Below are 14899 nucleotides of genomic sequence, written 5' to 3'. Positions count from 1 at the left end.
TTTGTCATGTATAGTGGAAACAAAGTAATGTTGAATAATGCCTAAAATTCTTTTTCTATCATTGTTCATTACATTTATAGCATATTTTCTCACATTTGCTGAAATTAAATGTAAACAAGAATACAGTTTTATGAAAATGCTCTCTGGAGTCGGTGTATCTTGGCAGAACCATGGCCAGCATTTAATAGCTCTGACTCGGAATTAGTTGCTTAAACTGGACACTTTTTCTCATCTAAACAATGAGACTAATGGTGGTTACATATGGCATAATGTTCTCATGTGGACTAAATACATTACTAAATAGAAACATTTACAGCAGTGTCAGACTTATTCTAATTATGCCATAGTTAGTTAGTTACTATTAAGTCATATCTAAATATCAGTTATACCCATTCCTATATCTGGCTATGAAACAAACATTTTTTTCACTTTTATTCTCTACGCCTCTCATTATCTTCATTTCCTAAAACAGGACATTAAAGTAAATGTGTGATGTTGTTCATACAGACACAAGCCTTTCTGAAGTTCCTGCTACGAACTATCAACGCTGACTTCTCAGCAGTTCAGAGCAGTTACCACTATGGGCGGAAGGAACACCACGCAGGTGGCAGACTTCATCCTTCTGGGGCTGACGGACTCCCCGGAGGTCCAGCTGGTCCTCTTCCTGCTGTTCCTGCTGATGTACCTGCTCACAGTGCTGGGGAACGCAGGCATGTTCCTGGCGATCCGCCTGGACGTTCGGCTTCACACCCCCATGTACTTTTTCCTCAGTCACCTGTCCTTTCTCGACCTCATTTACTCAACCGTCATCACACCTAAAACCTTGGAGAACTTACTGGCTTCCACCAAGTATGTTTCCTACATGAGCTGCTTCACCCAGATGTACTTTTTTGTCTTCCTGAGCGCCACTGAATGTTTTCTTCTCTCCTCAATGGCCTATGATCGCTACGTAGCCATCTGCAACCCCCTCCACTACCCAATCGTTATGTCCCCAAGGCTCTGCTGTTCCCTCATCTTGGGGTCCTACCTCATTGGATTTATGGATTCCATTGTCAATGTGCTTTTCGTGAGCAGCTTGCATTTCTGTGACTCCAATGTAATCCATCACTTTTTCTGTGACGTATCCCCGATTTTAGCCCTGTCTTGCACCGACACACATGGGGTTGAAATTATGATATTTATTTTGGCTGGTTCCACTCTAATGGTGTCTCTGATCACAATATCTGCATCCTATGTGTCCATTCTGTCTACCATCCTGAAAATTACTTCCACTTCAGGGAAGCAGAAAGCCTTCTCTACTTGTGCCTCCCATCTCCTAGGAGTCACCATATTTTATGGCACTACAATGTTCACTTACTTAAAACCAAGTACGTCCTACTCTTTGGGAAAGGATCAAGTAGCTTCTGTGTTTTACACAATCATGATCCCCATGCTGAATCCACTCATTTATAGTCTTAGGAACAAAGAAGTGAAAAATGCCCTCATTAGAATCATGCAGAAGGACTCCAGGCAAGTAAAGTAACAATGATGTTAAACTTCTAAGATATTATTTTTTTCTCTTCAGTGTATTTACTTGTTCTCTTTCCAGAATTGATTGAATCCTTTAATTTGTTCGTTTTTTGTTGAATTATCCTCTGCTTTACCAAATATGATCTTGGACATTTCTAGGAATATGTCTTTACAAACTTATATTATAATTGGAATCCATTAATTGTGTGCTAAAAATATTGTCTAAGTATATGTGTTTTTAAGGGCAACTGACGCTCAAAGTAAGTAAATACAATTGTCATCTTTTAAACTATATCATACCTCATCTCACACATACTCTAACTTCAGAGATTTTATTAAGGAAAAGTGCTTCATTTTTGGAACAATATAACAATTTCAGAAATTGTTTCATTTATTATATAGAAAAGAAATAGCACAGTTATGAGAAGCACTTCTGTGGATCCAAACATTCCAGGATGTAGATTCCTGATCTGCTACCCTTTTAGCTGTATAACCTCTAATAACTTCTGAAATTTAAGCCTATGTTTTATCAACTGGACAAAATAAATAGTAATTCCAGGTTCACAGTGTTATTTTAAAGATTACATCATATAGTGAATGTTAAGTATTTAAGGTGATACTGATAAATACTGGCCACAATCATTAGCAGACAGATTTCTGCAAAATTTTAATGCACAGAAATTTTTCTTAAAGAATATTCACTTGCTTTTTGTAAATTCCTTTTGCCATTGGGACATGGCCAAGATTAATTTGACTGACAAATGCACAATAGCTAAGGAAAATGTAGCCCTTTATAATTTTGGATTTAGAATGGTATGTGTTTGCACTGGAGAGATTTGGAAAATACTGAAACAATCAAGAATTAGACATGCCTTCACAGTTACTAGTGGTTTAGTATATGTTCTTTTAGATCTATAATGTTGTGCATATGTGCATGTCTTACAAATATGAGGAATATTTCTTTCATTTTCTATGTACTTTTTACAACTTTTTTGCATACATTTACAAGTTTCACCTTTTATAATTTTGTTGTTGAAATCTGAGATGAATGTGTTCTTGGTACAGTGGAAATATCAGGATCCATCTTGCTATGCTTTGGACCTGAAATGCTGCAAATTCATCAACTTAGATGTCTCTTAAGCAGAAACACCTCTTTGGTGGTTACAGGCTGAAGATTTTACAACCTTATTTTTCTCCTGTGTCAACAGGCTTCAGTAAACTGCTTTTATTGAATTTATGTGTATGTTTAAAAATCAGTGCCTTTGTCCTCATTTCTAAGGTTTGTTATGGCCATTACAAAATAAATACTTGAAAAATGTGCTTGATTAATTTGTTTTAAAAATTTTAACAGAGACAACTTGTAAAACTAAGACTTAACAGTGAATTCCAATTTTGTGCAACCTGTAAACTTTAGTCAGGTATAGTGCTAAAATTTCTCCTAAAATTTTCCTCTACAGAATCTGGAATGGTAGTTTTAATTTTCTTTGCTTTTTAAATTTGTTGGAAACATATTTTCCATTTTCTAAGTCTGTGTATTTTGTTTGTTTGTTTGTTTCATCTTTTGTAACCAGATAGATTTCTTCAAGCCCTGATGGAATAAAATCTCACTTTTAAAATTTTATATGGTTTTCATTGTGAAACTATATTTGACTATTCTTTAAATACTTTTTGAATGTTTAAAAATAAACTGTCAGAACTGTCAACACTCATATCTTTGAAAAATGAATTATATTCTTCCAGTTCCTTTGTTTTAAAATTTCCTTGATCATATATGAATGCCATTTAAAAATATTATGACTTATTTTCCCTTTGGTATCTACATTGTGTGGACTCTACATACATAACAACTACCATTTATATTGTCTGAAATTTAAGGTTTGTATCTGATCAATATTTATTGTCTAATAATAAGGCTTTTTGGCTCATATCTTCCTATATACATATAGTGTCATTTAAATTTTAGGTCAATTAAATTTTAGGTTTAGTAAGACAATGCAAATAAAATTAAATAAGTTATAATTACATTAAAATTAATGAATATACTTCATAGTATAATTTAGAAAGCATGTAGATAATGTTATTACATATGGGGACAATATGAAAGATGTCAATGACTTGCTTTTGGCCTGTAATTTTCCCATTATACTAGTGAGTGTACTATTTCATGTAAGATGTAGTGTGATGTAATTTAGGATATACACTTCTTGATTATGATACAAAGCCAAAATGCTCTTTCATATAGACATGAAAACAAATTAAGACTAGAATAGAGCATGGTAAAAATATGAACAGCCATGTTTATTTGCAAACAATTGATACATACGGTAATGCCATATTTTGTAGGGTGCTTATCGAGTGCCAGGCAATATACAAAGGGCTTTAGATATATCATTAACATAGATTTTTTTTAAATTTTTAATTTTTTTTATTTGGTATCATTAATCTACAAACACATGAAGGACATTATGTTTACTAGGCTCCCCCCTTCACCAAGTACCCCCCCACATACCCCTTCACAGTCACTGTCCATCAGTGAAGTAAGATGCTGCAAAATCACTACTTGTCTTCTCTGGGTTGCACAGCTCTCCCCATGCCCCACTCCCACACTATACATGCTAACCTTAATCCCCCTTTCTTTTTCTCTGCCCTTATCCCTCCCTTCCCACCCATCCTCCCGAGTCCCTTTCCCTTTGGTAACTGTTACTCTATTCTTGGGCTCTGTGATTCTGCTGCTGTTTTGTTCCTTCAGTTTTCCTTTGTTATACTCCACAGATGAGTGAAATCATTTGGTATTTGTCTTTCTCCACCTGGCTTATTTCACTGAGCATAATACCCTCTAGCTCCATCCATGTTGTTGCGAATGGTAGGATCTGTTTTTTTTCTTATGGCTGAGTAATATTCCATTGTGTATATGTACCACATCTTCTTTATCCATTCATCTACTGATGGACACTCAGGTTGCTTCCATTTCTTGGCTATTGTAAATAGTGCTGTGATAAACATAGGGGAGCATCTGTCTTTTTCAAACTGGAGTGCTGCATTCTTAGGGTAAATTCCTAGAAGTGGAATTCCTGGGTCAAATGGTAAGTCTATTTTGAGCATTTTGAGGAACCTCCATACTGCTTTCCACAATGGTTGAACTAATTTACATTCCCACCAGCAGTGTAGGAGGGTTCCCCTTTCTCCACAACCTCACCAACATTTGTTGTTGTTTGTCTTTTGTATGGTAGCCATCCTTACTGGTATGAGGTGATATTTCATTGTGGTTTTAATTTGCATTTCTCTGATGACAAGTGATTTGGGGCATCTTTTCATGTGTTTGTTGGCCATCTGAATTTCTTCTTTAGAGAACTGTCTGTTCAGCTCCTCTGCCCATTTTTTAATTGGATTATTTGCTTTTTGTTTGTTGAGGTGCATGAGCTCTTTATATATTTTGGATGTCAACCCTTTATTGGATCTGCCAGTTACGAATATATTCTCCCACACTGTAGGATGCATATTTCTTCTATTGATGGTGTCCTTTGCTGTACAGAAGCTTTTCAGCTTGATATAGTCCCACTTGTTCATTTTTCCTTTTGGGTCCCTTGACTGGGGAGATATGTTCAAGAAAAGGTCACACATGTTTATGTCTAAGAGGTTTTTGCCTATGTTTTTTTCTAAGAGATTTATGGTTTCATGACTTACGTTCAAGTCTTTGATCCATTTTGAATTTACTTTTGTGTATGGGGTTAGACAGTGATCCAGTTTCATTCTCTTACATGTAGCTGTCCAGTTTGGCCAGCACTATCTGTTGAAGAGACTCTCATTTCCCCATTGTATGTCCATGGCTCCTTTATCATATATTAATTGACCATAAATGTTTGGGTTAATATCTGGAGTCTCTATTCTGTTCCAATGGTCTTTGACTCCGTTCTTATGCTAGTACCAACTGTCTTGATTACTGTGGCTTTGTAGTAGAGCTTGAAGTTGGGGAGGGAGATCCCTCCAACTTTAGTCTTCCTCCTCAGGATTGCTTTGGCTATGCAGGGTCTTTGGCAGTTCCATATGAATTTTTGAACTATTTGTTTCAGTTCATTGAAGAATGTTGGTGGTCAGACGGTAGAGCCAAGATGGCGGCATGAGTAGAGCAGGGGAAATCTCCTCCCAAAACCACATACATTTATGAATATATAACAAAGACAACTCTTCCTAGAATAGAGACCAGAGTACACAGGACAACATCCAGACCACATCCACACCTGCAAGAACCCAGCGCCTCACAAAGGGGGTAAGACACAAGCCCCAGCCCGGCAGGACCTGAGCACTCCTAACCCCAGCTCCCTGTGGGAGGAAAGGAGTCAGAGCGGGGAGGGAGAGGAAGCCCAGGACTGCTAAACACCGAGCCCCAGCCATCCGCACCAGAGTGCAGACACAGTGCATACGTGGGATGCTGGATAGTAGGGAAACAGGACAGCAAGACCACTGAGCAGGTACCTGAGGCCAGCACCTGAGAACAAAGAAAAGTGAGAGGTATTTATTTTTTTATTTTTTTTATTTATTTAAATTTTTTTTTTTTTGGCGAGTGCTTTTTGGAAGTCTTAAAGGGACAGGGACCCCAAAACCAGATGGAAGCATCCCGGAACACTTAGACCTGAGTCAGGGAATCTGGGGATCTCTGGGCACTCTAACCCCCTGGACAGCAGGGAGCAAGGAGGAACCTCAAGGAGATAAATAGACTCCCGGCCACTCCCCCTCCAATGCGGCTCCACCATTTTGGAGCAGGGACCCAAGGCATGCCACGCCCACAGCAACAGTGAAAATAAACTCCGTAGCAGCCGGGCAGGAATGAGAAGCCTTGTTAGCGTGCAGCTGCCCAGCACAAGCCACTAGAGGTCACTGCTCTCCCAGGAAAGGAAGGCCACAAACCAACAAGAAGGGAAGTTCTTCCAGCCATCACTTGTCCCAGCTCTGCAAACTATTTCTATCACCATGAAAAGGCAAAATTATAGGCAAACCAAGATCACAGAGACAACACCAGAGAAGGAGACAGACCTAACCAGTCTTCATGAAAAAGAATTCAAAATAAAAATCATAAACATGCTGACAGAGATGCAGAGAAATATGCAAGAGCTAAGGGATGAAGTCTGGAGGGAGATCACAGATGCCAGGAAGGAGATTATAGAAGTGAAAAAAATTCTGGAAGGATTTATAAGCAGAATACATAAGATGCAAGAGACCACTGATGGAATAGAAACCAGAGAACAGGAACGCATAGAAGCTGACATAGAGGGAGATAAAAGGATCTCCAAAAACGAAACAATATTAAGAGAACTGTGTGACCAATTCAAAAGGAATAATATACATATTATAGGGGTACCAGAAGAAGAAGAGAGAGAGAAAAAAGGGATAGAAAGGGTCTTTGAAGAAATAATTGCTGAAAACATCCCCAAACAGGGGGAGGAAATAATCGAACAGACCACAGAAATACACAGAACACTCAACAGAAAGGACCCAAGGAGGAAAACACCAAGACACATAATAATTAAAATGGCAAAGATCAAGGACAAGGAAAGAGTTTTAAAGGGAGCTAGAGAGAAAAAGGTCACCTATAAAGGAAAACCCATCAGGCTATCATCAGTCTTCTCAACAGAAACCATACAGAGAATGGCATGATATATTTAATGCAATGAAACAGAAGGATCTTGAACCAAGGATACTGTATCCAGCATGATTATCATTTAAATATTATGGAGGGATTATACAATTCCCAGACAAGCCAAAGTTGTGGATATTTGCCTCCCACAAACCTACAGGGCATCTTACAGGGACTGCTCTAGATGGGAGCACTCCTAAAAAGAGCACAGAACAAAAAACCCAACATATGAAGAATGGAGGAGGAGGAATAAGAAGGGAGAGAAGAAAAGAATCTCCAGACAGTGTATGTAACAGCTCAATAAGCAAAATAAGTTAGGCAGTAAGATACTAAAGAGGCTAACCTTGAAACTTTGGTAACCACGAATTTAAAACCTGCAATGGCAATAAGTACATATCTTTCAATAGTCACCCTAAATGTAAATGGACTTAATGCACCAATCAAAAGACACAGAGTAATAGAATGGATAAAAAAGCAAGACCTATCTATATGCTGCTTACAAGAAACTCACCTCAAACCCAAAGACATGCACAGACTAAAAGTCAAGGGATGGAAAAACATATTTCAGGCAAACAACAGTGAGAAGAAAGCAGGGGTTGCAGTACTAATATCAGACAAAATAGACTTCAAAACAAAGAAAGTAACAAGAGATAAAGAAGGACACTACATAATGATAAAGGGCTCAGTCCAACAAGAGGAGATAACCATTCTAAATATATATGCACCTAACACAGGAGCACCAGCATATGTGAAACAAATACTAACAGAACTAAAGGGGGAAATAGAAGGTAGTGCATTCATTTTAGGAGACTTCAACATGCCACTCACCCCAAAGGATAGATCCACCAGACAGAAAATAAGTAAGGACATGGAGGCACTGAACAACACAGTAGAACAGATGGAGCTAATAGACATCTATAGAACTCTACATCCAAAAGCAACAGGATATACATTCTTCTCACGTGCAAATGGAACATTCTCCAGAATAGACCACATACTAGCTCACAAAAAGAGCCTCATTAAATTCCAAAATATTGAAATTCTCCCAACCGACTTTTCAGACCACAGAGGTATAAAACTAGAAATAAATTCTAAAAAGAAAACAAAAAGGTTCACAAACACATGGAGGCTTAACAACATGCTCCTAAAGAATCAATGGATCAACGAACAAATTAAAATAGAGTTCAAGGAATATATAGAAACAAATGACAACAACAATGCAGAGACCCAACTTCTGTGGGATGCTTTGAAAGCAGTCTAAAGAGGAAAGTATATAGCGATCCAGGCACTCTTGAAGAAGGAAGATCAATCCCAAATGAATAGTCTAACATCACAATTATTGCAACTGGAAAAAGAAGAACAAATGAGGCCTAAAGTCAGCAGAAGGAGGGACATAATAAAGATCAGAAAATAAATAAACAAAATTGAGAAGAATAAAACAATAGCAAAAATCAATGAAACCAAGACCTCGCCCTTTGAGAATATAAACAAAATAGATAAGCCTCTAGCCAAATTTATTAAGAGAAAAAGAGAATCAACACAAATCAACAGAATCAGAAACGAGAATGGAAAAATCACGATGGACTCCACAGAAATACAAAGAAATATTAAAGACTACTATGAAAACCTGTATGCCAACAAGCTGGAAAACCTAGAAGAAATGGACAACTTCCTAGAAAAATTCAACCTTCCAAGACTGACCAAGGAAGAAACACAAAAGTTAAACAAACCAATTATGAGCAAAGAAATTGAAATGGTAATCAAAAAACTACCCAAGAAGAAAACCCCCGGGCTGGACGGATTTATCTCGGAATTTTATCAGACACACAGAGAAGACATAATACCCATTCTCCTTAAAGTTTACCAAAAATAGAAGAGGAGGGAATAATTCCTGAACTCATTCTATGAAGCCAACATTACCCTAATACCAAAACCAGGCAAAAACCCCACCAAAAAAGAAAATTACAGACCAATATCCCTGATGAATGTAGATGCAAAAATACTCAATAAAATATAAGCAAACCAAATTCAAACATATATCAAAAGGATCAGTTGCCATGACCTAGTGGGATTCATCCCAGGTATGCAAGAATACTACAACATTCGAAAATCCATTAACATCATCCACCACATCAACAAAAAGAAAGACAAAAACCACATGATCATCTCCATAGATGCTGAAAAAGCATTTGACAAAATTCAACATTCATTCATGATAAAAACTCTCAGCAAAATGGGTATAGAAGGCAAGTACCTCAACATAATAAAGGCCATATATGATAAACCCACAGCCAACATTATACTGAACAGCAAGAAGCTGAAAGCTTTTCCTCTGAGATCAGGTACAAGACAGGGATACCCACTCTCCCCACTGTTATTTAACATAGTGCTGGAGGTCCTAGCCACGGCAATCAGACAAAACAAAGAAATACAAGGAATCCAGATTGGTAAAGAAGCAGTCAAACTGTCACTATTTGCAGATGACATGATATTGTACATAAAAAAACCTAAAGACTCCACTCCAAAACTACTAGAACTGATATCGGAATATAGCAAAGTTGCAGGGTACAAAATTAACACACAGAAATGTGTGCCTTTCCTATATACTAACAATGAACCAATAGAAAAAGAAATCAGGAAAACAATTCAATTCACAATTGTATCAAAAATAATAAAATACCTAGGAATAAACCTGACCAAAGAAGTGAAAGAACTATACCCTGAAAACTACCAGTCACTCTTAAGAGAAATTAAAGGGGACACTAACAGATGGAAACTCATTCCATGCTCGTGGCTACGAAGAATTAATATAATAAAAATGGCTATCCTGCCCAAAGCAATATACAGATTTGATGCAATCCCTATCAAATTATCAGCAACATTCTTCAATAAACTGGAACAAATGATTCAAAAATTCATATGGAAACACCAAAGATCCCAAATAGCCAAAGTAATCCTGAGAAAGAAGAATAAAGTGGTAGGGATCTCACTCCCCAACTTCAAGCTCTACTGCAAAGCCATAGTAATCAAGACAATTTGGTAGTGGCACAAGAACAGAGTCACAGACCAGTGGAACAGATTAGACACTCCAGACATTAACCCAAACATATATGGTCAATTAATATTTGATAAAGGAGCCATGGACATACACTGGGGAAATGACAGTCTCTTCAACAGAGGGTGCTGGCAAAACTGGACAGGTACATGTAGGAGAATGAAACTGGATCACTGTCTAACCCCATACACAAAAGTAAATTCAAAATGGATCAAAGTCCTGAATGCAAGTCATGGAACCATAAAAATGTTAGAAAAAAACATTGGCAAAAACCTCTTAGACATAAACATGTGTGACCTCTTCTTGAACATATCTCCCCGGGCAAAGAAAACAACAGCAAAAATGAACAAGTGGGTCTATATTAAGCTGAAAAGCTTCTGTACAGCAAAGGACACCATCAATAGAACAAAAAGATTCCCTACAGTATGGGAGAATATATTTGTAAATGACAGATCTGATAAAGGCTTGACGTCCAAAATATATAAAGAGCTCACCCACCTCCACAAACATAAAACAAATTATCCAATTAAAAGATGGGCAGAGGAATTGAACAGACAGTTCTCCAAAAAAGAAATACAGATGGCCAACAGACACATGAAAAGATGCTCCACATCAATAGTTATCAGAGAAATGCAAATTAAAACCGCAATGAGATATCACCTCACACCAGTAAGGCTGGCCACCATCCAAAAGACAAACAACAACAAATGTTAGCAAGGTTGTGGAGAAAGGGGAACCCTCCTACACTGCTGGTGGGAATGTAAATTAGTTCAACCATTGTGAAAAGCAGTATGGAGGTTCCTCACAATGCTCAAAACAGACTTACCATTTGACCCAGGAATTCCACTCCTAGGAATTTACCCTAAGGATGCAGCACTCCAGTTTTAAAAAGACAGATGCACCCCTATGTTTATCGCTGCACTGTTTACAATAGCCAAGAATTGGAAGCACCCTTAGTGTCCATCAGTAGATGAATTGATAAAGAAGATGTGGTACATATGCACAATGGAATATTATTCAGCCATAAGAAGAAAACAAATCCTACCATTTTCAACAACATGGATGGAGCTAGAGGGTATTATGCTCAGTGAAATAAGCCAAGCGGAGAAAAACAAATAGCAAATGATTTCACTCATCTGTGGAGTATATGAACAAAAGAAACACTGAAGGAACAAAACAGCAGCAGAATCACAGAACCCAAGAATTGACTAACAGTTACCAAAGGGAAAGAGACTGGGGAGAATGAGAGGGTAGGGAGGCTTAAGGGCCAGGGAGAAGAAAAGGGGTATTATGATTAGCATGCGTAATGTGAGGGTTGGGGGAAAGAGGAGGGCTGTACAACACAGAGAAGACAAGTAGTGATTCTACAACATTTTGCTATGCTGATGGACAGTGACTGTAAAGGGGTTGTGGGTGGGGGGGTCCTGGTATAGGGGAGAGCCTAGGAAACATAATATTCTTCATGTAATTGTAGATTAATGATAAAAATAAATAAATAAATAAATAAATATAAAAATAAAAAAAAGAAAGAAAAGGGGGATTACTCCCTGATAGGATAAATCTAACTGTAAATCAACGATTAACGCATGCTTTAAATATCGTTAATTTTGATAATTTAAAGGGTGTCAGATGATCAGCTATGGAAATACATTTTTCTGATAATATTCCTTTCTCTTAAAAAATAAATAATTATAAGCATTTTCTGTGTGGTGATCTTCAATAACTTCTTCACAATGGTATAAAGGGCATATCAAAGTGTGGGCAAAGGGTTTGTTTGTGTTTATACAGAGGATCAAAGCCTCATTTGGCTACCCAGAAAATGAATTAAGATATGATATGAAGAAGGACTTCCAACATCAACATTCTCTGGAAGAGTCATACCAGAAGATGATCATCAAAAAACTTTAACAAAGATTCTGGCGCTGTTGTAGTTGTAGCTGCATTCATCCCACCGGTTCCTGGACTTGCCATTGGAATGAAGAAGGAGATATCTAAGCTGGTCTGTGAATACAGCAAAACAACAAATTTGATTGGATCTATACTGTTGGAACTCAACCAAGAATTAGGAGAAGTGCAAGTTGCAGCGCTCCAAAATCTTGTGACTACAGACTATCTACTGTTGAAAGAACATATGGGATGTGAACAGTTCCCAGGAATGTGTTATAATTTGTCTGATTTTTCTCAAACTATTCAAATTCAATTAGACAATATCCATCATATCATTGCTAAGTTTTCACAAATGCATAGGGTGCCCAGCTGGTTTTCTTGGTTTCACTGGAGATGGCTGGTAATTGTAGGTGTGCTTTGGTTATGTAGCTGTATTCCTATTATGTTAATGTGTGTACACAATTTAATTAGTAGTTTAAAACCTATACATGCTTATCTTACTCTACAAGAAGATATGTCAAAGAAATAATCAATCCTCCCATGTTTTCTTCCATATGCTACCTCTATAGCTTTTCTTCTTCCTTCCTAATTACAACCCTTAAGTAGAATTCGTGCCTCATATCGAAATTACTGAGTATCATAATTCTTCCAAGTGGTAAAGATACCTCATGACAAATGCTGGGCATAGAAATCACAGGGCATAAATCTGCAAGAAGTAAAAAGTTAACCTTTTCAAAGAATATTGCTTCTCTTTCACTTACCAACTTTACATTTCCCTGTTTGGCCCCGGATGATGACTGCTTAGCCAGAGATGGGTAAGATTCCTCAAGGGAGGAACAACCTAAGAAAGGCACAGTCGCAGGGGGGCCATCAGGGGAGAAATTGGGGATCAACAGAGGGGAGACTTAGAACCTCACCCCACTTGTTTTGAGAGAAATCTTCTGCATCTGTAGATGTTTTGTTGCCCTTGTCTAGTTTGGATTAATACTTAGTCTTTAGGGACACACCTGATCATCTACATTTGCCCTCTTACAGCACTAAACTATGTTTTCTACCTTTATCTTGCATCTACCTACCACTTCAGCATTTTATTAAAAATAATAATAGTAATAATAATAATAAGGTTGAAATATGGGATTCACATATAAATCAAGTATAAAAATCAAACGAATAATCATATTTGACCTGATTGTTTATAGTTCATGATATGTGATCAAAACCAAAAGTTTCTGTGGTATGACTGCCCTTGCACTGTTCACCATGTAAGAACTTATTCACTATGTAAGAATTTCTTCATCGTGTAAGAACTTGTTTGTTATGTATGCTTTAGAAGATTGGAGACTGTTGAGAATTAGGCTTGGGATTGATTAATTATTGTGCACTGAGTCCACTATACAGAATTTTATTGTTGTTAACAACCATCTGATCAATAAATATGAGAGATGTGCTCTCAAAAAAAAAAACACCTAATACAATACATGTCAATTATATCTGAATTTAAAATAAACAATAAAATATAAAAAAAAATGAATGTTGTTGGTAATTTGATAGGGAGTACATCGAATCGGTATATTGCTCTGGGCAGGATGGCCATTTTGATTATATTAATTCTTCCTAGCCAGGAGCATGGGATGAGTTTCCATTTGTTAGTGACCTCTTTAAATTCTCTTAAGAGTGTCTTGTAGTTTTCACGGTATAGGTCTTTCATTTCTTAGGTTAGGTTTATTCCTAGGTATTTTATTCTTTTTGATGCTATTGTGAATGGAATTCTTTTCCTGAATTTTCTTTCTGTTAGTTCATTGTTAGTGTATAGGAAAACTACAAATTTCTGTGTGTTAATTTTGTATCCTGCAACTTTGCTGAATTCTGGTATTAGTTCAGGTAGTTTTGCAGTGGAGTCTTTAGGGTTTTTTATGTACAATATCATGTCATCTACAAATTGTGACAGTTTCACTTCTTCTTTACCAATATGGATTCCTTGTATTTCTTTGTTTTGTCTGATTGCCATGGCTAGGACCTCCAGTACTATGTTGAATAACAGTGGGGAGAGTGGGCATCCCTGTCTTGTTTCCGATCTCAGAGGAAAAGCTTTCAGCCTCTCGCTGTTCAGTATGATGTTAGCTGTGGGTTTATTGTATATGACCTTTGTTTTGTTGAGGTACTTGCCCTCTATTCCCATTTTGTTGAGAGATTTTATCATGAATGGATGTTGAATTTTGTCGAATGCTTTTTCCACATCTTTGGAAATTATTGTGTGGATTTGTCCTTCTTTTTGTTGATGTGGTGGATGATGTTGATGGATTTTTAAATGTTGCACCATCCTTGCATCCCTGGGATGAATCCCTCTTGGTCATGGTATATGATCCTCTTGATGTATTTTTGAATTCGGTTTGCTAATATTTTGTTGAGTATTTTTGCATCTATGTTCATCAGGGATATTGGTCTGTAGTTTTCTTTTTTGGTGGGTCTTTTCCTGGTTTTGGTATTAGGGTGATGTTGGCTTCATAGAATGAGTTTGGGAGTATCCCCTCCTCTTCTATTTTTTGGAAAACTTTAAGGAGGATGGGTATTATGTCTTCCCTGTATGTCTGATAAAATTCTGAGGTAAATCCATCTGGCCCGGGGGTTTTGTTCTTTGGTAGCTTTTTGATTACCGCTTCAATTTTGCTGCTGGTAATTTGTCTGTTTAGATTTTCTGTCTCTTTCTGGGTCAGTCTTGGAAGGTTATATTTTTCTAGGAAGTTGTCCATTTTTCCTAGGTTTCCCAGCTTATTAGCATATAGGTTTTCATAGTATTCTCTAATAATTCTTTGTAT

The 14899-nt window shown here is 37.2% G+C and overlaps 1 protein-coding gene across 1 annotated transcript; it reads left to right on the top strand.

Moving 5' to 3' along the window:
• Window positions 1-580: 580 nt before the first annotated feature.
• On the top strand, window positions 581-1522 carry LOC140844155 (olfactory receptor 8H1-like). Its single transcript, XM_073215635.1, has one exon. The coding sequence runs from the start codon at window positions 581-583 to the stop codon at window positions 1520-1522; it is 942 nt and encodes a 313-aa protein (XP_073071736.1).
• The last annotated feature ends 13377 nt before the right edge of the window (window positions 1523-14899 follow it).

The sequence above is a fragment of the Manis javanica genome, chromosome 11, assembly GCF_040802235.1.
Source record: "Manis javanica isolate MJ-LG chromosome 11, MJ_LKY, whole genome shotgun sequence".
Classification (NCBI taxonomy): Eukaryota; Metazoa; Chordata; class Mammalia; order Pholidota; family Manidae; genus Manis; species Manis javanica.
The sequence above is the reverse complement of the archived record's forward strand: the minus strand, read 5'-3'. Positions and strand labels throughout refer to the sequence as shown.

Bases quoted from the DNA above. Each gene is read 5' to 3' on its own strand.
- LOC140844155 (XM_073215635.1), top strand. From the start codon at position 581: ATGGGCGGAAGGAACACCACGCAGGTGGCAGACTTCATCCTTCTGGGG.